This window comes from Diplotaxodon limnothrissa, linkage group LG5 (genome assembly GCF_057381915.1).
Source record: "Diplotaxodon limnothrissa isolate DT_005_m linkage group LG5, D_limnothrissa_male_GT1.1, whole genome shotgun sequence".
NCBI lineage: Eukaryota > Metazoa > Chordata > Actinopteri > Cichliformes > Cichlidae > Diplotaxodon > Diplotaxodon limnothrissa.
In genome coordinates, this window is record NC_140600.1 from 14,041,223 (window position 1) to 14,065,714 (window position 24,492).

The 24,492-nt window shown below is 42.1% G+C and overlaps 1 protein-coding gene across 3 annotated transcripts in view; it reads right to left on the reverse strand.

The window, feature by feature from the left end:
* slc2a9l2 (solute carrier family 2 member 9, like 2) overlaps positions 1–24,492 on the reverse strand; it is a 105,375-nt gene that overhangs the window by 59,161 nt on the left and 21,722 nt on the right. For all 3 annotated transcript variants that reach the window (XM_085353097.1, XM_085353098.1, XM_085353096.1), the window contains exons 4-7: positions 21,279–21,439; positions 19,365–19,489; positions 17,691–17,836; positions 8,645–8,777 (exon numbers count right to left, since the gene is read on the reverse strand). In XM_085353097.1, coding sequence (XP_085209223.1) covers positions 8,645–8,777; positions 17,691–17,836; positions 19,365–19,489; positions 21,279–21,439 — 565 coding nt within the window. The remainder of the gene's footprint in view (positions 1–8,644; positions 8,778–17,690; positions 17,837–19,364; positions 19,490–21,278; positions 21,440–24,492) is intronic.

Consider the following 24,492-nt stretch of genomic DNA (forward strand, 5'->3'; position numbering starts at 1 on the left):
GAGTTTAGGACACAGTCCACGGGAGCAAATCTCTACAGTCAAGGACTAAAAGCAGGTCATTAGGATGTGGAAATGAAATGACACGCGGTGCAGACGCTGCCCACACAAGATGGAGTCGGCCAGTGTCACAGTAAAGGCTGGGCCATGATTTCTGAGGCAGGAAAGGGGAAGCATTTAAAGTAAAAATACGTGTATCTCTGCTAAACCAAATAATCAAGCAAAAGAAGGCCAGTTAGGATTTTGATACTGATATAATAAAGAGAAAAGGGTGAGAGGGAAAAAAGAGAGAGGACATTCTGTGCAGAATACAGATATATGAAACTCCAGTGAGAAATTATGATACTAAAACATAGCATAATATACTTAACTCACCTATCGACAGCCCAGTTGACAGCTAAATATAAAAAGATATTCCCAGCAGTTTACATGGAAGCCCAAAATCTAAAATCCATTAACTACAATGGTGTGATCTCTGAAACAAAGTTTAGAAAGGGAGAGAAAAGAACCAACAAGCTGAAATGATCAGTGTTATCAATCTAACTTCATGTAATTCTAATATAGATAGAGCATTAAACACCACTCGCTGCTATCCGAGTAGGTGTGACTTGATATCGATATCTGTTGGAGTAAGGTGAGTTGTTCAACAGTGTCACTGTCCCCATGCAGCCATCCTGTGTTACTGAGAACTGCAGGGCTCCACTCTGTGTCACTGTTGTGACCAAAGACTCACAGTGCCACAAGGTGGAGGGATGTGGTGCAACAAAGGAGCTTTAAAGAACCATGATGGGCTTGTCGGTTCTGCAGTTTTACACTGGCAATAAAATCGTCATGGAGACAAGTGTGAAACAGAATATTTAAAGTTAGTCTCAAGGTGAAGTAAAATGTTGTGTGTGTTAGGATACAGCTGCCAGAATTTAAAGGTTGATGCTGCTGTATTCTGTGTCTCTGCCTGTTGTCAACATCCATTCTCTTCCACTTATCCAAATCAGGGTCACAGGGGAGCTGGAGCCTCTCCCAGCTGTCTTAGGGCAAGTGGCAAGGTACACCCTGGACAGGTCACCAATCTGTCACACGGCTAACACATAGAGACAGGGAACCATTTAGAATCATCATCTTTGGACTTTGGGAGGAACCCAGAGTACCTGGAGAGAACATGCATACTCGACAGACCCTGGCTGGATGGTGGAACTGACCAACTGACCTTACTGTGAGGCAACCGTACTAACCACTGTTCGACCATGAGGCGACCTACAAAAATGCTTAAAAGAAGCAATGCATAGCTCACCTCTCTGTGATACCTTTAAATTGTAAATTATCTGTGAGTAGAAGTTCTGCAAGCATTGCACTGGTTGCATTTTACTTTACTAAATAAAACAACAACACTCGTCTACGAGGCCCATCAGTTTCCCTAAAAAGTCAGATATTGTAAGTTTTAGTAATATCACTCAGTAACTAAGGAGATCATTCGTTGGGGAAAGCATTGTGTGTTAAATTAAAGTCATATGCCCATGAAGGGCACTTGTAGAGACAATAAGAAAGCAGGAAGTCTTTACCCAACCCTTCATCGCTTCGTCAGTTATTTAATGTTAGTATTGTAACATTCACAAGAACCAGACGGTTGGGTCTCAGTTTGTCCGTTTATTCGGCACATAAGCAAGCGGGTTGCTAACTCCGGGGAGAGCGCCCTCGTACAGCTCCTCTCTCCAGCCTGGCACACACACACAAAAACAACCAGGTCCCCCCTCCCCTTCCTGTACCACAACCAAACATGAATCTTAAAGGAACAACAACAGTGTGCAGAGATCACCAACATGTCACTGTACAATAACACTTAACCATCGTTACACTGCCCCCCCAGCAATAAGTTCCTCGTCCCCGAGGGAACGACACAGTCTCTGAGGCGGGGTGGTAGCCTACGTTCCCTCCTTGACCTCCTGAGCCCCTGAGGTGGACGCGGAGCTTCGGGGCTTTGGGGTGGAGAGTCCGAGGGAGGGGAACGCAGCCCCGGTCGGGGGTCCCTCTGAGCAGGGTCACGGACACTCTGTACACGTCCCTCTGGAAAGGAGGGGAGGGACTGCCCTCTGTAGGGGGCCATCCGGTCTCTGTGCAGCGCTACTATCCTCCCCCTAGGAGGCAACTGCACCCTGTAAACAACCTCCCCTACTCGCTCTAGGACGCTGCAAGGCCCCACCCAGCTGCTATCCAGTTTAGGACACCGTCCCTTCTTCCTCTTTGGGCTGTAGACCCACACCAGCTCCCCAGCATGGAAGTGCCTCCCCTTAGTGGTGATGTCGTAATTCCTCTTTTGGCGCAGGCCTGCCTTCGCCAGCTGCTCTCGGGCGTAGGAATGTGCAGAATCCAGCCGGTCCTGCAGCTTCCTTGCGTAGTCCCGGCCCGGTGGTGCCTCTGGCGCGTCCGGGGGCTTCCCAAAAGCCAACTCTGCAGGAGTTCTCAGCTCTCTCCCTAACATGAGCAGGGCAGGCGTACATTGGGTGGAGTCCTGTACTGCCGACCTGTAGGCCATGAGGGTAAGGGGAAGATGGTAATCCCAGTCCCGTTGGTGTTCTGAGGTAAGGATGGCTAGCTGCTGGGCCAGCGTCCTGTTAAACCTTTCCACCAGCCCATCGCTTTGGAGGTGAAGTGGGGTGGTGCGGGTCTTCTTAATCCCAAGGCGTCCACACATGGCAGCAAATACCTTGGACTCAAAGTTACGCCCCTGGTCACTGTGGAGGGTCTCTGCTGTTCCAAAGCGGCTGAACATCCCCTCCACTAATACATCAGCGACAGTCTCAGCCTCCTGATCTGGGATGGCGTATGCTTCCGGCCACTTGGTAAAATAGTCCATTGCCACAAGAACATAGCGGTTTCCTCTGTCTGTGCGAGGAAATGGGCCCATGACGTCCACAGCTACTCGCTCCATTGGGGCTCCTGCTGGTTGCTGCTGAAGCTGAGCCCGGGACTGGTCCTGTGGCCCTTTGTGTGAGGAACATGCATCACAGCTGCGGCAAAAGTCCTCCACGTCCCTCCGCTGTTGACCCCAGTAATAGCCCTGGCGGAGGCGGCGGAGAGTCTTGGAGACCCCAAAGTGGCCGGAGCCAGTGCTCCCATGGCAGGCTTCCAGCACAGCTGACCTCAGCGACCTTGGCACCACAACCTGCCACCTCTCCTCCCCCGTGGCAGGATCCTTCCAGGCACGCTCCAACACCCCCTCCTTCAGCCTGAGAGCTGCAAACTTGGCCCATAGCCCCCTGGTACAGATGGAAAACCCAGTGACCTCATCCCAAAGGGGTTGCTCCCCCTTCTCCAGCCACTGCAGGACCGGCAGCAGGTCCGTGTCTTGTTCCTGCCGTGCCCTCCACTCCGCTGCATCCACCACCAGAAGAGCCCTGCAGGCGAGCTGTGCTGCTCCGTCTATTGTCGTGAGTTCCCGCTCTATTTCCTCTCGCTTCTCACAGTAACGGCAGCCAGCTGCAGCACATGGGCGGCGAGAGAGGGCGTCTGCGTTAGAATGGTGCGTCCCTGCTCTGTGCTCCACAGTGAAATTGAAGGCTTGGAGCTCCTCCAGCCAGCGAGCCACCTGTCCCTCTGGCTCCCTGAAAGACATCAGCCACTGAAGGGCAGCATGATCAGTTCTGATAACAAATGCTGTGCCGCACAGGTAGTACTTAAAGTGTCTCACCCCCGCCACCACAGCCAACAGCTCTCGTCGTGTGACACAGTAGCGCCGCTCACTCCTGTTCAGGACCCGGCTGAAGTACGCCACCACCTTCTCCCCTTCCGGCCCAACCTGCGACAACACCGCTCCCAGCCCCACATTACTTGCGTCAGTGTCCAGGACAAAAGGCAGGGCGGGGTCAGGGGGGGCAAGGACTGGGGACTCTGTCAGCGATCTGCGGAGGGTGTCGAACGCCTGCTGACAGTCCCGGGTCCAGATGAAGTCACGGTCCTTCTGCAGCAGGTGGAAGAGTGGTGCGGCTATGGAGGAAAAGCCCTTCACAAACCTCCTGTAATAAGACGCCAGTCCTAGGAAGCTTTTGAGCTGTTTCTGGTCTGCTGGTGTGGGCCACTCGGTAATGGTGTGAATTTTTTCCTCCAACGTGCTGATGCCCTCACGACCCAGCTTGTGGCCCAGAAACTCCACCTCCCTCCTCATGAAGTGGCACTTGTCGGGGTGCAGCTTCAGGCCTGCAGCCGCCACCCTCTCCAACACTTGTCTCAGGGCATCCAGGGCAGCATCAAAGGAGCTCCCGTGCACTAGAAGGTCATCCAGGTAAACCAGACACCGTTGCCATGGGACGCCAGCCAGCACACTGTCCATAAGCCTCTCGAAGGTCGCAGGAGCGTTGCAAAGACCAAAGCTCAGGACTTTGAACTGCCATAGTCCCCTGTTAGTGCAGAAGGCTGTCTTCGGTCTGGATTCCGGGGACAGTGGCACCTGCCAGTAGCCACTCCGCAGGTCCAGGGTGGAGAACCAGGAGGACCCGGCTACTAAGTCGAGAGACTCATCAATCCTGGGAAGGGGGTAAGAGTCCTTCTTCGTCACTTTGTTGAGTGGTCTGTAGTCCACACAGAAACGCATCCTAGGACTTTTTTTCTTAGGCACCATCACCACCGCGGAGGCCCACGGGCTATCAGATGGCTCTATGATGCCCGCCTTCATCATTTCACACAACTCTCTGTCCGCAGCCTCCTGATGAGCCAGGGGCAGGCGGCGTGGGCGCACTTTAATAGGCTGGGCATCCCCGGTCTCAATGACGTGCTCTACCAAGTGTGTCAAGCCAACATCACTTTCTTTCAGGGCAAAAATGTCACTAAACTCTTTTAGTACCTGCCATAGACTCTCTTGCTGCTGTGGAGTCAGCCCCTCACAGTTCTTTGACCAGATACTCCTCACTGCTAAGAGCCTCTCCTCCTCCTCCGCTTGCTGTTCTGCTGGCGGGTCTGCAGGGGTCTCTGCGGTGGAGGTGGACGCCGCGGCAGATGCTGTGCAGACCGGGGGAGGAATAAGCGGCACCTTCTTCCCATCAGGGATTACGAGGAAGCCTTTGCCTAAGTCCAGTACACCGCCAATGGCTCGTAAAAAATCCAGCCCAAGGATGCAGGCGTCCTGCACGTCAGCCACCCAGGCAGCATAAGACACACCGAGGTAAGTAATGAATAATTTTCATTTGCATTTGTTTCAAATGAAACATTTCTGTGAAAATGTAGCTGCAAATTAAAGGTTAAGGGTCTACGCAGTTTCAAAACAGAGTTTTAATGGATAAAACTCTTAACTGGGACATAACATTCAAGAGCAACTTTTTATTTCCCCTATTGTGTCATAAGAGCCAAATAAATATGCGAAAGACCATCTCCTCATTTCTTTCCTTTGTTTGAGGTCAGAAAGATGAAGATGTGCTCTGCCTCTCTGGCAGCTGCAGCTTACTGTGGTTTAAAGGCACTGAATCAGTGCATTTGAAACAGAATATTAAAAAAAACAAAAGATTGTACAAGACATTTATACCTCCAATCAATGATTTGTGAGGTATCAAAGAAAAAGATTTGTAAAATAGAAAACCAGAATTTTAATTGAGTAACTAAGGAACTGAATTACTCAATTAAAAGAGGATGGACTTTCAGGAGAGGAATGCTCTCCCATTCTTGTGTAATATGGGATTCTAGATGCTCAGTAGTCTTGGGCCTTCTTTGTCAGATTTTCCATTTTGTGGCAACAAATGTTTTCAACTGGTGAAATGTCTGGACTGCAGGTTAGTTCAGTGCAAAGCCATGCTGTTTGTAGTTTTACATTGTCTTGCAGAAATATGCAGTATCTAGATATACATGCTATCTATGCACAGGCACGAGTGCACCCATATACCATCAGAGATGCAGGCTTTTGAACTCTTGGACAATTTTTCTCCTCGGTAGTCCAGAGGTGTGGTGTTCATGTTTTCCAAAACCAATTTAAAATTTTGATGTGTTTAAACACAGAACAGTTTTACACTTTGCCTCAATCCAATTTAAATGAGCTTTGGCCCATGGTGTGGGAGTTTGGTTATTTTGAGTTTTCTGGTTGTTAAGATTTTTTTTTAGTTTGCCTCTCATTGTTATCCTATCCTCTTGCCCTTCAGTTTTTATTACTATTGAGGGTTGAGTTTTGTTGTTTCTGTTATTCTTTCATTTTGATTGCTGTGAGAGTTGTTATTCTGTTTTCGGTTCAGTGTACTGTGCCATGATTTTAGTGTATGTATCACTCTAGGCTCCTTAGTGTTTTCTTGTTAAGTCCCTGTCTATTTGTGTTTTCCAGTGGAGTTACTTACTTACCTATTTTATTTTGTAATTCCCAGTTGCCTGTGGTTTGTATTTTGTTTTACTTCCTTTGAATCACTGGGCTTAATTAGTTTCAGTTTCCTTGTTCCGCTCCTGTTTCCTCTTCCCTTGATTAAACCTCAGTGTCTTTGTGTGTATATGTAGTCCCAGTCTCCATTTTCCTTTTGTCAGACTGCCTGTATACACGCCCTGTTATACTGGACTCACTTCAATGGTTATTATTAAAGAAGCACTTTATTTGACACCTTTCCTGCCCTCTGAGTCTGTGTTTGGGTGCTTGTTCCTCATCACATGACAGGATCATGTTCATAATGTGGCTTTGTTCTTCCTGATAGAGCTTTACCCTGCTATTGTAGATGACATGGTGAACTGTGGTTACAGACATTGGTTCCTGGAAGTATTTCTGAGCCCATTACAGAATCATGCCTGTTCTTAATGCAGTGCTGCCTGAGGCCGTGAAATTCACAGCTCTTCAGTCTTGTCCTTTGTGTACGTCTCTCAAGTCCTGGAATCTTTTGATGATATGTACTGTAGATGACTAAATATTCAAAGTATCCATGATTTTAAGGAATATTATTGTCAGGGGCTGAATTTTTGATCTAACATTTTGAGTTTATTTTGTATTCTTGATTTTCTTATGTTAGACTGCAATAATGTTAACTTCTTGTGTTATTATTCAGTTAGGGTTTAGTTGAGTTTTTTTCTAGCTTTTCTTTTTTCTTATGTTTCATCCATGTCTCCATGTTTATGAGTCGTTTCCTGTCTTCTGTGTACATCTGTCTTGTCCTCTATGTTTAACGCTTAGTTATACCCTTGCTTTCATCTCCCTTATCTGTTCCCACGTCTCTCCTTGTGTTCTGTGTCTCCCCAGTCTGTCGTGTGTGCGTGTTTCCATGTTCTATTGTCAAGCTTGTGTTCTCATCTCTACATTCAATTATGTTTCCTGTTTTACTTTGAAGAGACTGGTGTTTCCATTTTCAGTGTGTTTAGTTTTACTTCCCCTGTGGCGTCATGTTCATTCGTGTCAGCTGTGTTTCCCCAGTTGTTTCCACTTCCATCATTACCCTTCTGTGTATTTAAGTCCTCTGTCTTCATCTGTTTACGTTGCGTCAAGTCACAGCAAGTCACAGCTTTTCTTAATACTGTTCAGGTTTATGCTCATGTTTTGATTATTTCTCGTTTACGTTTTGCACATTCCTGTTCAGTTTCATGCCATTGTCTCATGTCATTGTTTTTATAGTTGATCCTAGGATTTTTTCCCAGTTTAGGTTAGTGTAGTTCCTCCCTTGTTTCACCTTGCCTTATTTTTGGTATTCAGCCTAATACAAAGCTTGTTTTTATTACACTTCTTTTCCTTTCTCCCGTGTCTGCTAATATTTTTTTTGAAATACAAGCTCTCACTATTAAAACATGAAAAAGAAATTAAAAATAAAATATTGGTTTATGAAATTTGCATTTCATTCTGTTTCTATTTCCATTTTATACAGCATCCCAACCTTTTTGGAATTGGTGTAGTAACATATGACTGAATATTACAACAGATTTTAGATTTTATGGTTTTTTAACTGGTTTAGGTCAGTTAAAAAAGGTAACTAAAAGACTTTTCACACTCCCAGCTTTATCACTTATTATATAAGAAAAAAACAGTTATATTAATAATGGCTGCAATAAATTCCAAATGTAGCATGTCAAAATGTCTGCTGTGAAAAAAATAAATAAAAAACAATTATGTGTAGAATTAAAACCACTGAGAGTCACAGTTTATTTAACTCACATTACCAATGCACTTCTTTTTTGAAACTGCTTTACAATCATAAATAAAGATGTGAAGCCATCTCTCAGTCTTTAATTTACTATTTGAAAGCTGTATTTAAGAATATATTTTTACATTTAAAAGTGAAGAATTCAAGAATTCACTCTCTGATTTGGTCCTCTTAAAACCTTGGCCAGTATTAAAAGCTGAAGTATTTATATAAAGCAAAACTTTCACTTGTGAAAATTGTGTAGCTAGTCTTCTGTACACTGAAATAGCTGAAAACAGCATAAAACACTCTAAAAGCCACAAATCTCACCAGTGGGAAAGCAATCATGAACTTCTGTTTCACTAAAAAACTCTGTCTGGTCCCTGCAGATATACTCCAGTCACCTGAGTGACAGTGACAGTCTTACTTCTTAAGACATTTTTTCTAACTCTAAAAGAGTGGTAATGTGTAGTAGTTGTTGTAAAGAGCAACAGCAGAGTTTTCAAACATAATAACCACAATGAGACACCAAAGCCTCTTGTGTCAGCCGGACTGCATTTTGCAGATGTTCTTAAGTGTTGTTTATGGAATACCTTTTTCCGCTCCAGCCTCATCCCTCCTCTCCATCAGCAGGTAGCGAGGACTCTCAGGGAGGAAGGGCAGCACACACAGCTGCAGCATTGCGGGCAACGCAAGGAAGGAAAACAGGTAAATCCAGGTGGACTCCTGCAGTCAAAACATCAACAAAAGAACTGCATCAAAGGTTCAGACATGGAACGGCTACACCATATTAAACAGCGATAAAACAGATGTATATCACAGCTGTTACAACACGTTCCACTGAATGGGTGGATGCATTTGGATTTTTTTAAAAGAATTTCTGCAAGATGATGAGGTTACTATTTATGTTATGTGACTATAACATCATTGGCTACTGTGCTAGCAAATACTGAGTAGGTTTAGTCAAGAATGTGAGGGTTTAGTAAAGCGATGCATTCTTTCTTGCATATATTTACTTAAAGCAGAAGGGGAATCTTTATATGGGCTGAAGGCCGTCTGCTGCTCTCATTAAATGTGAAGAGCATTTCAAATGTCAAGCAATGGTAATGAATATGGTAAAGTTTCTAAAACCTAATTTAGGAAAAAGAAAAGTTACAACACTGGATAAAAACAGGATGCAGGCATTTAACTAAATATGTGCTCAGATTTAATTTGATGGAATGGACTGCAACAAAAAAAGAGAAAAAAAAAGAAAGAAGAAACTTGACAGGCACCTGTTACCATGGTGTTGCATCACCTCTTAACAACAGGCTGTAAGCATGTGTGAACTCAGGGGGGAAATTGCTGCAGTTATGAAGGCAAATAAAAGGTTTCGCACCTCCTTTATAGGAGTTTTTGTGTCATAATATACTCAATATATTCAGTAGGTCACTTGTGTGGGCACTTTGGGCAGACCAGCTTAACACCTTGCTACAGATTCATACCGCTAAAATGCATGCAGAGTGTATTTTAGTATTATATTGTTGAAATGAGAAAGACTTCTTCTTTAAAAAAAGAAAGAAAGAAAGAAAGAAAAACAAGAAAAAGAAAAACAAGACTGAGTGGTTCAAACTAAGTGGTGCACTAAACAACATCAAAACCTGATTTCTAAGACTGCAGACAAGATTTTTCCTTCTCTCTCTATCTCTGTATAAATAAACCCATAAACTTGGGTTCAAGTTAGGCACTATATTTATGTAGATTTTGGGTTATTTTTGGCAGAGTAGTTTAGCTATAAAGTGTGTGCCTAATGCCAAAAAGAGATTTCCACTAAACAATTGTATATTTTTAAATAATCTACAGCCTCAAAGATCATTCAAAACAGGTTTTTGTCCTTGTCCCATGTGATCAGAGATCTCCTCCAGATCCTCTGAATCTTTTAATTAGTTTATGTACTGCAGATGATGAGATCTCCAAATTCTTTGCAACTTTATATTGGGCATTGTTAATCTCAAATAGTTTATCCAGTTGCACATGCAATTTTTCAAAGAGAAGTGAACTCCCTGGCTTTACTTGTAAATGGCTTATCTTCTCCATGAGGCTCTTTTTACATCCAGTAATGTTACTAATTCATTAGCTGTGAGTTGTGCCAGCAAGTGCGTATCAGAATCAGAACACCTTAATAATCCCAAAAGAAAATTATGTGGTTACAGTTTAAGCTCAATTATAAATATCCAGAACATTACAGAGGTGAAATATATATGATTGACATTTTACATATCTATATGTATAATGTATATGTGTGTGTATGTGTGTTAAATACAGGGTTTTTATTAAAATTGAAAATTTCATCCAACCAGATAACACAACATGGAAGATAAAATAACAAGGTCTTTTCAGCTGCTTGCGCTTTAAAACATACTTTCATTAAAAGTACCCTTGAAAACAAAATCAAGTGATCCTTGAATGCATCACAACAATCCGAAGTAACCGTGTAGCCTCACCACAATGGACCGATTAAAAGTTATGTAAGTACCAGCATGTGTAAAAGACGAAAGAAGTCATCTTTACTGCAAAGATGAGAGGATGCACAGTCTCATCTCTGTGCAGGGCTGTGCTTCCTGATGTCACTTTAGCAAATGGGAGGACTGTATGTATTCGTATGCACAGAGAAGGAGGTGTCATTTGGACAGAAAATGCTCTGAATTTATGTGAACTAAATCCCCAAAATACTTTCCAGTTTCCAGGGATTAAGTTCACGTAAGAGTTTGTAAAAGGTTTGTTTTATGTTTATTCTTGGTCATCTTCACCAACTGAACAAGCTGTAAACACTGACACATTATTGATATGTCAGACGAGATCAGATTGTGTTTTTGTTATTCATAACTGACTTTTCTTCTTTTAAGTTTTGAGAGTGCTGGAAATAAAATGAAATTTGTGGGTGAAACACTGATTATTTATGAGTTTTTATATGGTATATGCAGTGATGAAATATGCTGGATATACAAAAATGTTTGGTTGTGCAGCTTTAAATCTAAAATGAATCCAGGCTGGGAGAGTGAATCACTTTGTTATCTTGGGGAAACCGTAGTTGTGTTTCTCAGCGAAGCCCTTCACAGATATTTCTTGGAACATAAAAAAAGATATATAAGATGTATAGTTTTTTGTCTCTGTCTCTCTGATGCTGAACAGTGGATCATCTTATCCCAGCAGGAGGTGACAGTGGCTGGCTAGATTAAAGCTCTATAGAGTGCTCTCAGAGACAAAGAATCTGTGCTGCAGGCATTGATTTCTGTGATCTGTACTATAAACATCTCATGTTACCTCTGCGTAATCTTCTGGTAAGATGTAATAGAAGCTGACTGCACTCACAAAGTGATTATTTCTATTCTAACAAGCTTGTCAAGTGTGATTCAAGAAAGAAAAGAAGAAAAACAAACTTAATTTAATCCTGTGATGACCCCATCTGCCTACTTGTTTAGTCTGTCTTGTTATTTCTTAAAACATCCATAATCCCCCGCTCTTCTTCGCCTATCTCTCGCTAACATGATCTCTTTTCTGTTTTGTCGAAATTATGAGCCAGTTCTTGATCAGAATTTACAAGACTGGCAGCAAGCGACATGTCCCAATCAATCATCTGCAGAGAAATGCCTAACAATCAAGTGGCACAATGCTTATTAGGTATACGCACAGGAAACCATAGTTGACTTGGCAATTGTGACACAGCTGAAGAATGATCATTTGTGGGTTCACACTGAGGCCCTGTTCCATTAGTGTGTAACTTGTGAAGCACGCATTAAATGTTCTGTTTCACTCTCACACACCCATATGCACGCAAAGGTTTATCTGTGCAGTCAACAGTATGAACTAAATGCACGCCTTTCAGTGTCTAATAATTGTCATAAACAAAGCAGACAAATATTTTACTGCCTTATTACAAAGGCCGTGTAGCTTTCCCTGTTGACGGTTGTAGATTCTGGGATTGAACAAATGCAAAGCATGAGCCTTTGTTGTTGGGAGCTGACAGGAATGAAATGGAGAAGATTTACAACAGCAGCGTAGCTTCATGAAATGCACAGAGGACTACTACAACTGCCAGAGGGGTTTTGATATGAACATTATCTGAGACAGAGATAATGATAAAGTCAGGTGTACCACATCTTTGATATAGGCAGTTATAAACACTAACATTATCTCTGTGTGGTTAGCCTTAATTACTTTTGCTGACCAGTGCATTCCCCAGCCAGGAGGTGAACTTGTTCTGTAGCGATTTTTTCTAATCATTTAATTGCAAATCTTTATTTCCCACAACAGGCAGTGAGATTAAGACAGTCATTCACTGTCAGTGTGGCACTCTGTTGTTCATAATTAACACATGAAGGATAGACTGTGCGTTGCAAAACGAAAAGTTGTCACTTTGGGATCTTTATAGAAGTGTTGTGTTTTCCAAAGCCTTTAGATGGATCATGAGTCATCATTCTGGTGACGCACAAAAGAACTTTCTAACGTCTGTTTATGTTTGTGTAAATGGTTGCACTTTGATCCAAACCATATTTTTCTAAAACTTATAAAGTTGTTTGAATGAAAAAAAGAAACACTGAGTAAAAATTTTAATTAAAAAAAACGTTTCCTGGTGTGACATCTTTTTAAATTTCTACTTTCTAAAGGAAGATCACAACACCTCTTTCATATTTAATTCTCACAAAATGAGAGCCTACTTGGTAAAAATGTCATGGCACCAGGATCTCAGCCATTGGAATACTTTATAGATGGACATCTGCCAGGATCAGATGAAAAGCTGTTTCTGATGAAAGTCACCTTCTCTGTAAGCCTGTTTTCCCGATGGTCTGTCAGAGGAACAAATTGACCACTGGCCCTCTCTGGTGTGTGCTGTTCTTAAAATATTAAAGAAGACTCCTTCTACTAGGGAAAATGTGAAAGTGCTGGATTCACACAAGCCTTTTATATTCTTTTCTATTATTTGACAGACAGACAGATGATTCATACCCTGTGACAATGTGGGTTCAAAAATATTAACATGGTACACACGTATAAAAGCAATCAGCTTGAGAGACCTTGGGCTTTCCAACAAATCTAGACTCATTAACAGAAAAAACTTACAGAACATATTTGTTTTAATTGTTTTTTTTTTTATCCTGTTAATAAATGAATGTATGTATTCCCCATATATAATAACCAATCTACAGTCTAAGTATCTATGTGATAAAGAATGTCATGTGGAAAATTAAGTATACACAGCTTACAATAGAAAGTATCCAGGTGTTAAAAATCAAATTGAATTGAATAATTGATCATTAGCAAGTGTGAACGTCTCTATAAAAGCAGATGTTTTGGTAACTTACTGGTCTGAAGCACTCAGGTGTGCATTAATACAGACATCATCAGGGATCTTGGAGAAGCAATGCTGCTCATCAATATGGGTAGATTTATAATGTCATTTCTAAACAATTTGAAGTCAATCATTCATTCTACAGCGACAAAGATTCACCAAGTTGAGCTGTTTCTAAGAGCAGACATCCCGGTAAATTGAGCCCAAGGTCAGACTGTGCAATGCTCAGAGAAATTGCAAAAAATCCAAGAGTTACATCTCGCACTACATCACAGGCTTCAGTTAGAATGTTAAATGTTAAAGTTCATCACAGTACAATAAAGAAAAAGACTGAGCAAGCATGACTTGTTTGGAAAGGTTTACAGGGGAAAGTCTGTTCACTTTAAAAAATAACATAGCAGCACAGCTAGGCTTTGTAAAGTTACATCAAAAAACTTGAAATGACTGAAAGATTAATTGGCTCTGTTTTGAGTTTTGTTTAAAAAAGAATGATTTCATATAGGTTATGTTGAAACCAAGCACACCATTGTTTTTCTTGTGACATTACCAATAAGTTTGATGTGTCACATGGCCCTCTTCCCATTGAAAAATCAAAAGTTGTATTCAAGATGGACGACTTCCAAATGGCCACCATGGTCACCACCCATCTTGAGGAGTTTTCCCCCTCACATATACTAATGTGCCACAAACAGGACTTTAATATCACCAACCATTCCCATGTTATTACGGTGTATCCATATAAATGGCCCACCCTGTAGAACCTGTCTGATCTGGCCGATATTTCCCTTCTGTCCTCATACTGTGGTTAAAGGTAACTATTCTGCCCGTACTACATCCAAAGAAGGCAAGAAGTAGCACTAACAGGTCTTACATGCTCACTACTAGTATTGCACCACCAGTGTTACATTGACATTTAAACGCTGGTGGTTAATTCTCACCTTAATGCCACCTAGTCACCAAGGTCACACACAGACGTGAGAGGCACAAAGAAATTTCGGTCTAGACAACCCAAAATGTGATGTCCACATATGTGGACACCAGGTCCTAGGAGGGGTTCACTCCAGGTTCTAAATTGCTCATAGGTGTGAATGTGAGTCTGAATAGTTGTTGCTCTGTGTTAGCCCTGCAACACACTGGCAACCTGTCCAGGGTGTAATGTGTCTCTCATCCTTTGTTAGTTGGGATAGTCTCCTTGCTACATGCAGTTATAGAGAATTTCGTTTTTGCTTTCAACATTGAAATACTAGAAACTCCCCAGCAGCCAGGTTGTCTGGGTGCATTTGATCTTGGCATTGTCCAGTCCGGATGGAAAAGATTTGACTTTTTCACTGTCTTTACCAAAGTTTAAACTGATGTGCTGGTTCCTCTCAGTGTGTGAACTAAACATGCCAAATATGAACAAAATATGAACAATTTGTGAGCTATCGGTGATAAAATAAATTTTTTTACTACTCATTAAGTACTGTATTTTTTCAAAGTGTTTTTTCTAGTTAATATTGATAGGTTTATGTTGTAAGTCAGACATATAGTGGAACCTGTCAGGCAGGGGAGAGGAAACAAACAGGATCCAAGAAACAAAAGAATGAGCTGACAGCGAGCCTTTAGTACAGCTGATGCAAAAGATACAAAAAATAACAAAAACCACAACATGAGGTACATGAAAATCCAGAGAGAATAAATTGGGCTGGCTGCACACACACACACACACACACACACACACATTGACAAAAAGGACAAAAAAGCAGACAAGATTATAAATACTCAGAAGTCACTGGGGACAACGAGCAGATGAGCGGGGAGACACAAGTGAAAGCAATTAACAACAGGTGAAAACAATCAGGGAATCAGAGGACAGGAAGGAAGCAAACCTGACAGCAGACATGAAAGAAAACTACGCTTCAAAGCAAAACCGGAAACAACCAAAGGAAACTAACAAACACCAACACAAGAACTTAAGATGTCAGAGACTAGGCAACACGGAGGGACAGAGGCATGAATGCAGAAATAAGGTACAATAAGACACAAGCTGAGGAAACTACTAATACTACTATTAAATATAACAATACACCGGAAAGAAGACAAAACAAGACAAAACAGAACATGTAACTGGTTACCACATTAAAAATAAGCAATAAAATCTTATCTTATCAATAATGTGAGAACTAAGTCTCACATTAGACTAGAATAATAAATAAGTCAAAATCTAAAAATTCAGCTAAGAACAAAACACAAAATGTAAACCAAGACTGGAACCAGTTCAACCAGTGACAAGTGACTCTCACAATAGGTGAATAGTACTTTATCTAAATGCATCACCAAAGTCATGACAGGTTCACATTTTACTTAAAGTGCCAATTTATATGACTTTTAGCATAATTTATTGATTCAGATTCCTCACTCACTCACTCACACTGGCTTTGGGCTTGCTGAAATGCCTTTAAGTGCAGTTTGTTTATGACAGTGACTCGAGAGCAAACTTTATTACAGTCAAGGGAAAAAATAATAAAGAAATTCCCCACCACCACTACCAGACATCCACAGTCAACAGACCTTCTCCACAGACAATATACTAAAAACTTGGAGTGATGTGGTGGTTATGTTTAGCCCACTTTTCATTTACTAAACTCAAATTTCTTGTCTTGATTTAAAATTTCTCCAGCCTCAAAACCATTCTTACAGAAAACAACACGACATATACAGGGAGTGCAGAATTATTAGGCAAGTTGTATTTTTGAGGAATAATTTTATTATTGAACAACAACCATGTTCTCAATGAACCCAAAAAACTCATTAATATCAAAGCTGAATGTTTTTGGAAGTAGTTTTTAGTTTGTTTTTAGTTTTAGCTATTTTAGGGGGATATCTGTGTGTGCAGGTGACTATTACTGTGCATAATTATTAGGCAACTTAACAAAAAACAAATATATACCCATTTCAATTATTTATTTTTACCAGTGAAACCAATATAACATCTCCACATTCACAAATATACATTTCTGACATTCAAAAACAAAACAAAAACAAATCAGAGACCAATATAGCCACCTTTCTTTGCAAGGACACTCAAAAGCCTGCCATCCATGGATTCTGTCAGTGTTTTGATCTGTTCACCATCAACATTGCGTGCAGCAGCAACCACAGCCTCCCAGACACTGTTCAGAGAGGTGTACTGTTTTCCCTCCTTGTAAATCTCACATTTGATGATGGACCACAGGTTCTCAATGGGGTTCAGATCAGGTGAACAAGGAGGCCATGTCATTAGTTTTTCTTCTTTTATACCCTTTCTTGCCAGCCACGCTGTGGAGTACTTGGACGCGTGTGATGGAGCATTGTCCTGCATGAAAATCATGTTTTTCTTGAAGGATGCAGACTTCTTCCTGTACCACTGCTTGAAGAAGGTGTCTTCCAGAAACTGGCAGTAGGACTGGGAGTTGAGCTCGACTCCATCCTCAACCCGAAAAGGCCCCACAAGCTCATCTTTGATGATACCAGCCCAAACCAGTACTCCACCTCCACCTTGCTGGCGTCTGAGTCGGACTGGAGCTCTCTGCCCTTTACCAATCCAGCCACGGGCCCATCCATCTGGCCCATCAAGACTCACTCTCATTTCATCAGTCCATAAAACCTTAGAAAAACCAGTCTTGAGATATTTCTTGGCCCAGTCTTGACGTTTCAGCTTGTGTGTCTTGTTCAGTGGTGGTCGTCTTTCAGCCTTTCTTACCTTGGCCATGTCTCTGAGTATTGCACACCTTGTGCTTTTGGGCACTCCAGTGATGTTGCAGCTCTGAAATATGGCCAAACTGGTGGCAAGTGGCATCTTGGCAGCTGCACGCTTGACTTTTCTCAGTTCATGGGCAGTTATTTTGCGCCTTGGTTTTTCCAAACACTTCTTGCGACCCTGTTGACTATTTTGAATGAAACGCTTGATTGTTCGATGATCACGCTTCATAAGCTTTGCAATTTTGAGACTGCTGCATCCCTCTGCAAGATATCTCACTATTTTTGACTTTTCTGAGCCTGTCAAGTCCTTCTTTTGACCCATTTTGCCAAAGGAAAGGACGTTGCCTAATAATTATGCACACCTGATATAGGGTGTTGATGTCATTAGACCACACCCCTTCTCATTACAGAGATGCACATCACCTAATATGCTTAATTGGTAGTAGGCTTTCGAGCCTATACAGCTTGGAGTAAGACAACATGCATGAAGAGGATGATGTGGACAAAATACTCATTTGCCTAATAATTCTGCACTCCCTGTACAGCACACTTTCAAAATGTAATCGTTCATAGCCTCCTAAACCACTAACCTGACCCAGCAGCTCAGGCATCCCCAGCACTTGCCCAGTGAACACTCCTAAGCAGATTAGAATGGAGTTGAACTGGCCAATCATACCTCTGAAGTGTTTTGGGGAAATTTCTCCCAGGTACATGGGGAGAGCACTGAGAGCAATACCTGTCAGAAAGAAACAAGCAAACAATATATTAAAACCTATTAAAAACAATATATTCGTGTCTATGTAGACACCCCTGTCATCAGTATGTATTGACATAGTAGAGGAATATGCATTCACGTATCTTGGCCGTATCTAGGATCTGTAAGCATCAGCTGTCTTTAAAAGCATTGGGGGTGTTTTTATCAGTATCGAAGTCTGTTTTGTTTTACCACATAAATGTGCAGACACACCAACAGCTCCACTGCACTAACACACACTGAACATCAAGTCACATTTCACAGTTGGCTGTCTTGAACTGTGGGGCACAGTCATGGGTACTAGTATTGATGGTCTGTGCATTAGAAACGGTCTACACTGAAGAACAAGTTAATACTTAAAAACAAATCAATTTCCACACACTACAATTTGTAAACAAGTTACCCCACGCTTCTGTAAATGTGTGTATTTTTTTTAAAGGTAGCTACTATTTCTCCGTTGTGGTATAACCAAGCTACTGTTAAAACCAAAACTGAGTTGCATTTTATGAGGTAGCACTTTTTTAGCACATGTGAAATCAGTGATCATTGAATTTAAAACACACAATGGCTTCTTCAGTTCTAACACCAGATGGGAAGTCCCAGGTATTTGACCTCTAATAGTGCTATCACCTTGGATGTGCTCTTTGAATGACCATCACTGAGTGGAGGTCGTGGCCTGTGACACCATTTATCTGCAACATAGTCTTGAGATACCTTTCCAGACGACTCTACCCACACTCACACATTGAGTCAAGTCATCTTAATGACTCATGTGATTCAGGATGGGGGAACATCTCACACCAATTCAAACCTGATGCAAGTGATTCGCACGATTGACACCAAGAAGCACATCTTAGCTGATGTGACCCCAGGGACTGAAAGGACTACAGCAGTGACCTGCAGCCCAGGAACCAGAAGTAAGCCTCCAGTCTGAGAGCAAAGTGCTCTATTAGGATAATATGGTACTATCAAGTCTATAAGGTATGATGGGTCCTGTTTAGCCCTGTGACAGACTGGCGACCTGTCCAGGGTGTACCCCGCCTTTCGCCCTATGACGGCTGGGATGGGCTCCAGCGCCCCCCGCGACCCTGAAAAGGATAAGCGGAAGAGAATGGATGGATGGATGGATGGATGGATGGATGGGTCCTGTTTATTCGAGATGTTAATATGGAAGAAATACAGTATTTTGTCCTCGCCCATGTCCAGTACTCTCACTGCAGCATTTTGGACTAACTGGAGGTTTTTCATGGACCTTTTAGAATAACCTGATGATAATGAATTCCCATAGTCGTAGAAGTAAGTAAAAAGCCAGCGTCACTACAAGAGGTGATGTATGTAATTAACATTTTCTGATAAGGTCAACCAGATTAAACTTAAAAATATCATCATAATTTACATGATTAACTGAATTAATATTTTCTTTGTACTCCCTTACACTACAGCATTATGCTCTATATTGAATGTTCTACACTCTCTGATGAGTGGGAAATTATAAAAGCATATTTCTTACCAGAATCCACCCCCATAATGAGTCGTCCAATGATGAGCATCTCAAAAGATCTTGACATTTCACCCAGAGACAGAAGCACAGCAGCTATTACAGCAAAGCTGTTATTCAGCAGCAAGGTCCCCTTTCTAAAGTCAGTAAGAAAAATACATGAAAAAAATGTAAAAATTAACTAAATGTAACTCATTAAATTCAATTTCTATAGTGCTTCACCTGGGATGAAAAGAACTTCACCTAACAAAAAACTAGCAGAGCAAGAACTATCAGAGATAGCCGAGTTTTAAAAAGCTAACATCATGGAATAGCTGAATAACTTTTTATAGTTTCAAAGGAACACATTTGAGGCCATCACAACAGAAAAATCAGTTCTGTAATGGAGGTTTCTTACACTACGCTGAATCTGAAACTATTTCATTATCCCTAGTTGCTAGTATTCTATAAAAATTAACCCAAGCTCCCAGAAGCACCAAGTCAGTGGGAACTGTTCCTCTTCTTGACAAGTAACAATCAGTTCTCAATCACTTATTATATAACAGAATTTAGTGCGGCCTCTAGCCATGCAGGACACGATTACACCAGGTCGCATCAGCTGTCACAACTGACCCCCGTTTCAAAGAGCATCTGTCTGTCCTGCCTGCTGAACCTCTTCTGTTGTCCAACTGTTCTGGTTTCCAGCCTTTGTCTTGACCTCATCTCTTCTTTGGTCTTCCTACCTGTTCCCTGCTGTATCTTAACCATTAGCCTCTAGCATGGCCCTGATGGAGCTCCACTTTCACAGCAGGTCCTGCCTCCTGGAGTAGTCTCTTTTTAATCCCCCGTCTGCAGCACCTGGGCAGCACTGTTTATCTGCCTTGCCACCAGGCCACCCAACATCTCTGGTTCCCTTGTTCTCCAGCATCGGGCCATTTGCGTGTGATCTCCAGCTCATCTGCGTACTTTTACTTTACCAGCCTTTGTTGACCAAGTTTCTTTTTTTCTTCAGCATGCCTGTCTGCCGTGTGTGCGCATTCAGGTCTTGTCTGAACTGTACTTTTTTTAATGTCAGGGGTCAAAGAAAAATGTTTTCTTCCTATTGATTTTTGCTATCTTTGAAGTGAGATGCTTAACAACGCCACTGAGGCTCTCAGAGCAGCACATTTCGTAAGTTATAGCATTTGTATTTCAACATCAGTCACACAACACCAGCAGCATGATAATCAGCCGTGTTTTGTTTCTGAGATGAAGGCTTTTCTCTCTTGCTGTGTCTAAATCTACATTTAAATCTAAAATTTAAATACACTCATTTATGTAGCAGTGCAGTTGACCACAAATGTTTATTAATCTCTTTTCATGTCTGTGGTGAAATGTCCACACACCTCTACTGATTTTCTTTTTTAAAACTAAACCTACCTCGGCTTCCCTGGCATACTTTGAAGTGTGTTTCATTTCAATTGCTCCATGAGTCCTCATTAAGTTAACATATATATTCAACTCTTGTCCCTGACATCTGAATTTCAACCTTTCCGAAACTCTGTGTAAAACTGAGAAGCCAACAGTTCGTGCACAAACAAGGTCATTTACCACCTGCCTAAGCACTGTTGCAGATCAAGTGGTTAGTGGTTTCTTTCTTCCCTTGCTAACAGCAGCACACCACACTTCAAAAATTCCCCTTTCTTGTGTTTGTGCAGCACAGTGTTATCCTGCGGTCCCTCGATTTCAATCCGACCAAGCATTTGTGGGATTCACCAGAACAAGCTCGATCCAGAGAGACCGCTCCCCACAACAAAGGAAGCCAAAGGATCTACAGTGTTGTTCATATTCACTCATAACATAATCGTTTGCACCAAAATGACTGCTGTTCGCCATTCCCTGATGAGTGAAGGATATAAAAGCAAACTTCTTACCAGTGATATTGTAAGCACATAACAGTGTTCTCACCTGCCCAGTACTTTGATGATTAACGTGGCAGACAGGGCTCCAAAAAGGCCTCCAATAGAAAATATGGACACTGTGATGGACCAGAGGAGGGTCACCGTCTCCGCTGAAATAGGCTCCCCATATCTCTCAATCCATGTCTTATTGTAGAAAGCTTTAATGTACTGCAATACAAAAGGAACACAAAGAGATGTTTTAAATGTGTTATTCATATGGATAAATGGTGAAAACAAACAAAAAACATTGATATTTAAAAAGTTTAAATGTAAACCTAGAAACCCCCAACACATGTTTACTGAATATCATATGTATCATGAGTGTGTTTTTACATTTCCAATCTGACTTTATGACCTAAACTTTGCCTGGAGAAAAGGACTACCAGGAAATGATTGTTAAACAATATGATCTGAAAACATTTTGCTTTAATACCAGTAATAATATTGGTAAGATTTTATATCTGGTCTCCACAATATGCAAATAAATTAATTTCAGCAGGCTTAATGCAGGCATGTCATTAGCCCTGGGCAGCCCTGGATGTTTATTGAATAGCTCCAGATTTCATAAAAGAATTGTTTATTCTTTGCATCTGTATTCAGGTTTGTCACACGTGAAACACTCTTATCTCTCTCTGACCTACCTGCCCTAATGCGATCTAAAATTTGTTCATGTGTTCATATACGTGATTGATTGACTCCTTGTATCCAATAAAATGAATAAATGACGTGTAAAACACCTAATCAATCATCACATCAAAAGTTTGAGATTTGGATAGTTTGACTGGAGCATCACGATAGCATTCTTTTTACAGACAGTGTCTGACGTTTTGTATAACTTTACTTTAAAAAATAGCAAATAGCGTAATAGCAACAAACTGAGTGACTTCATTAAGAAGTTGAAGCACAGGCTACAATGAGTCAGTGAATGCGTCGCATTAAATTATTACGGCACTTGTATCAACCCACGAGAATTCTAAAGTGTCTTCATTGAGCGTGAAGACGTCGGTTGCATAGAAAGCAAAGGGCCTTATAGCTTTTTGATCTTTCATTTAACAACTGCGACTGAATTCCTGTTAAACCAAAGCTGAAGCCCTCCCTGTCTTCAGCACTGTCAGGAAGGGCAGTGGTCACACAGTTGCTGTCATTGCTTGCTTTGGCTTAGGAGCTACTCATTGTAAGCATCATGTATCACGAGCATGATTGCCGGCTTTGCTTAACTTAAGACTGAAAAATGACCTTTGATGTCACTTCAAATTTGCTGAAAACAATTCTATCGCTAGGAAAAGGGGGGGGGGGGGGGGGGGGTTACAGGTTACACCAGTTTCTACAGGGCTTTCATCACCCTTATCGCTACTTTTACTGAAGATCAGCCAAGTCACGTGCTATAGATAAATAATTACTAGGGGTGCAACGATATTCGTATCGATATTGAACCGTTCGATACAGTGCTTTCGGTTCGGTACGCATATGTATGAACAATACAACATTTGTAATTTATTTTATCAACTTTCCTTCTGACGATGCTGTCTGTGTTGAGCGCTCAGTGAATCTGCGTTCGACTACTCCGCCTAGGCTGCACTGTCGAGCGCAGATCCACTGAGCGCTCAACACAGACAGCATAGTCAGAAGGAAGAGCGCAGGGCAAGCTAGCGAGACAGAAGTTAAGCTCTCCTTGCAACATGGACCCCCCCCCCCACCACCCTCATTCAGATCTGGCGTTTGGAATTATTTTGGTTTTCATGTGACGTATGACCCTGAAGGTAAGCGAGTCATGGACTAAAGTAAAACAGTATGTTGGATGTGCCACGCAATGCTCAATTACATGGGTGGGAACTAGTGTGTTAGCGCAGTTAGCTCGTTAACGTGTTGGCCGTCTAGCCCCATGCACGGGGCGATCGGCGGTAGCTCGTTAACAGAGATTTGCCGTGTTGTGGCATTAAGGTCATTTCAATGAGATTAACCTGAAAGCACTAGTGGGAACACAACGAATATGACTGCACATTTACGCCGACATCATCCTAGTGCAAAGACAAAAACAACAAGCATGCTACTAACTTTAGCCGAGTCATTTAGACAGCTGTTAGCACATGATTCTCCTTATGCTGCTGAGAATATAGCCCAGAAGAAGCGGATAGTATAGCTTTTATTTTGGAAAGAGACATTTCTCTGTAATAAACTCTCTTTTCCAAAGATGAGTGATTCCTCAATCAGATACAGGGCTCGCAATATCGCTAGCCCGACGTCCTGGGGCTAGCGATTTTTTCAGTCGGGCTACCAAAATCTATCTCTTCCCTGCCCGTCGGGCTATTGTAGGAAAAATATATGTCAATGCTTTTGCATTCTTTCAGAAATGTAGCTGGGTAATTATGTCATTGGCATCGGTGAGCCACTGTCAATATGTGACATATTGAAATCGCGTTTGAATTTGCGCTTGTTTTTTTGCTTTCACTTTGCAATCGTGCGAACTGTGTATAGAGACGACAGCACTGATCTGTGAGTGATGATATTTTGTGCACCAATTCCTCTGACATCGTCTTATTAATTGTTAGCTTACTATGCAAACATGACAAGTGAAATCTCCCGCAGCAAGCTTAAACATGTGAGAGGTTGATCGCGCAGAGAATCGCTGAGCTTATGTGAGTCCGTGTGTAAAAGCAGCAGGATTTATATTTTAGTTCTGCTGAGCCAAATAAGACAGGTCAGGGTGAAGGTCAGGGTGTTGTTTCAAGATGGCGCCGAGTATGGCAGCCTCGTCGCGAGCTCCCCCAAGCAACGGCTTTCTTCTGTGTTTAATTTTACTTTTCCTTTATTTTTTCACGAGCAGCACTTGTCTCCTTGTGTACGACCGACAAACCTTACTGGACATAAAAGACGGTCTTTCTTATAACTTTCCGGAGTTCAAGTTTTGCAACACGGACGCTCCGTTTGCAGACCCCCCATTCATCTCACCTGAGACGCCTTTGTTCTCTGGCCCTGGAGGCCGCAAACGCCGACGCAGAGGGAGAAGATCTGGCGTTCTGGTTCGACTGAGACGGCGCACTTACAGACCACCGTTACCCAGTTTATTACTGGCTAATATGCAGTCTCTGGAGAACAAGCTGTGCGAGCTTCGGGCACGGATCTCATTCCAGCGAGAGATGCGGGACTGCTGCGTGATCTGCCTCACAGAAACCTGGCTATCGGACAAAGTACCGGACTCCGCAATACAACTGCCGGGGTTC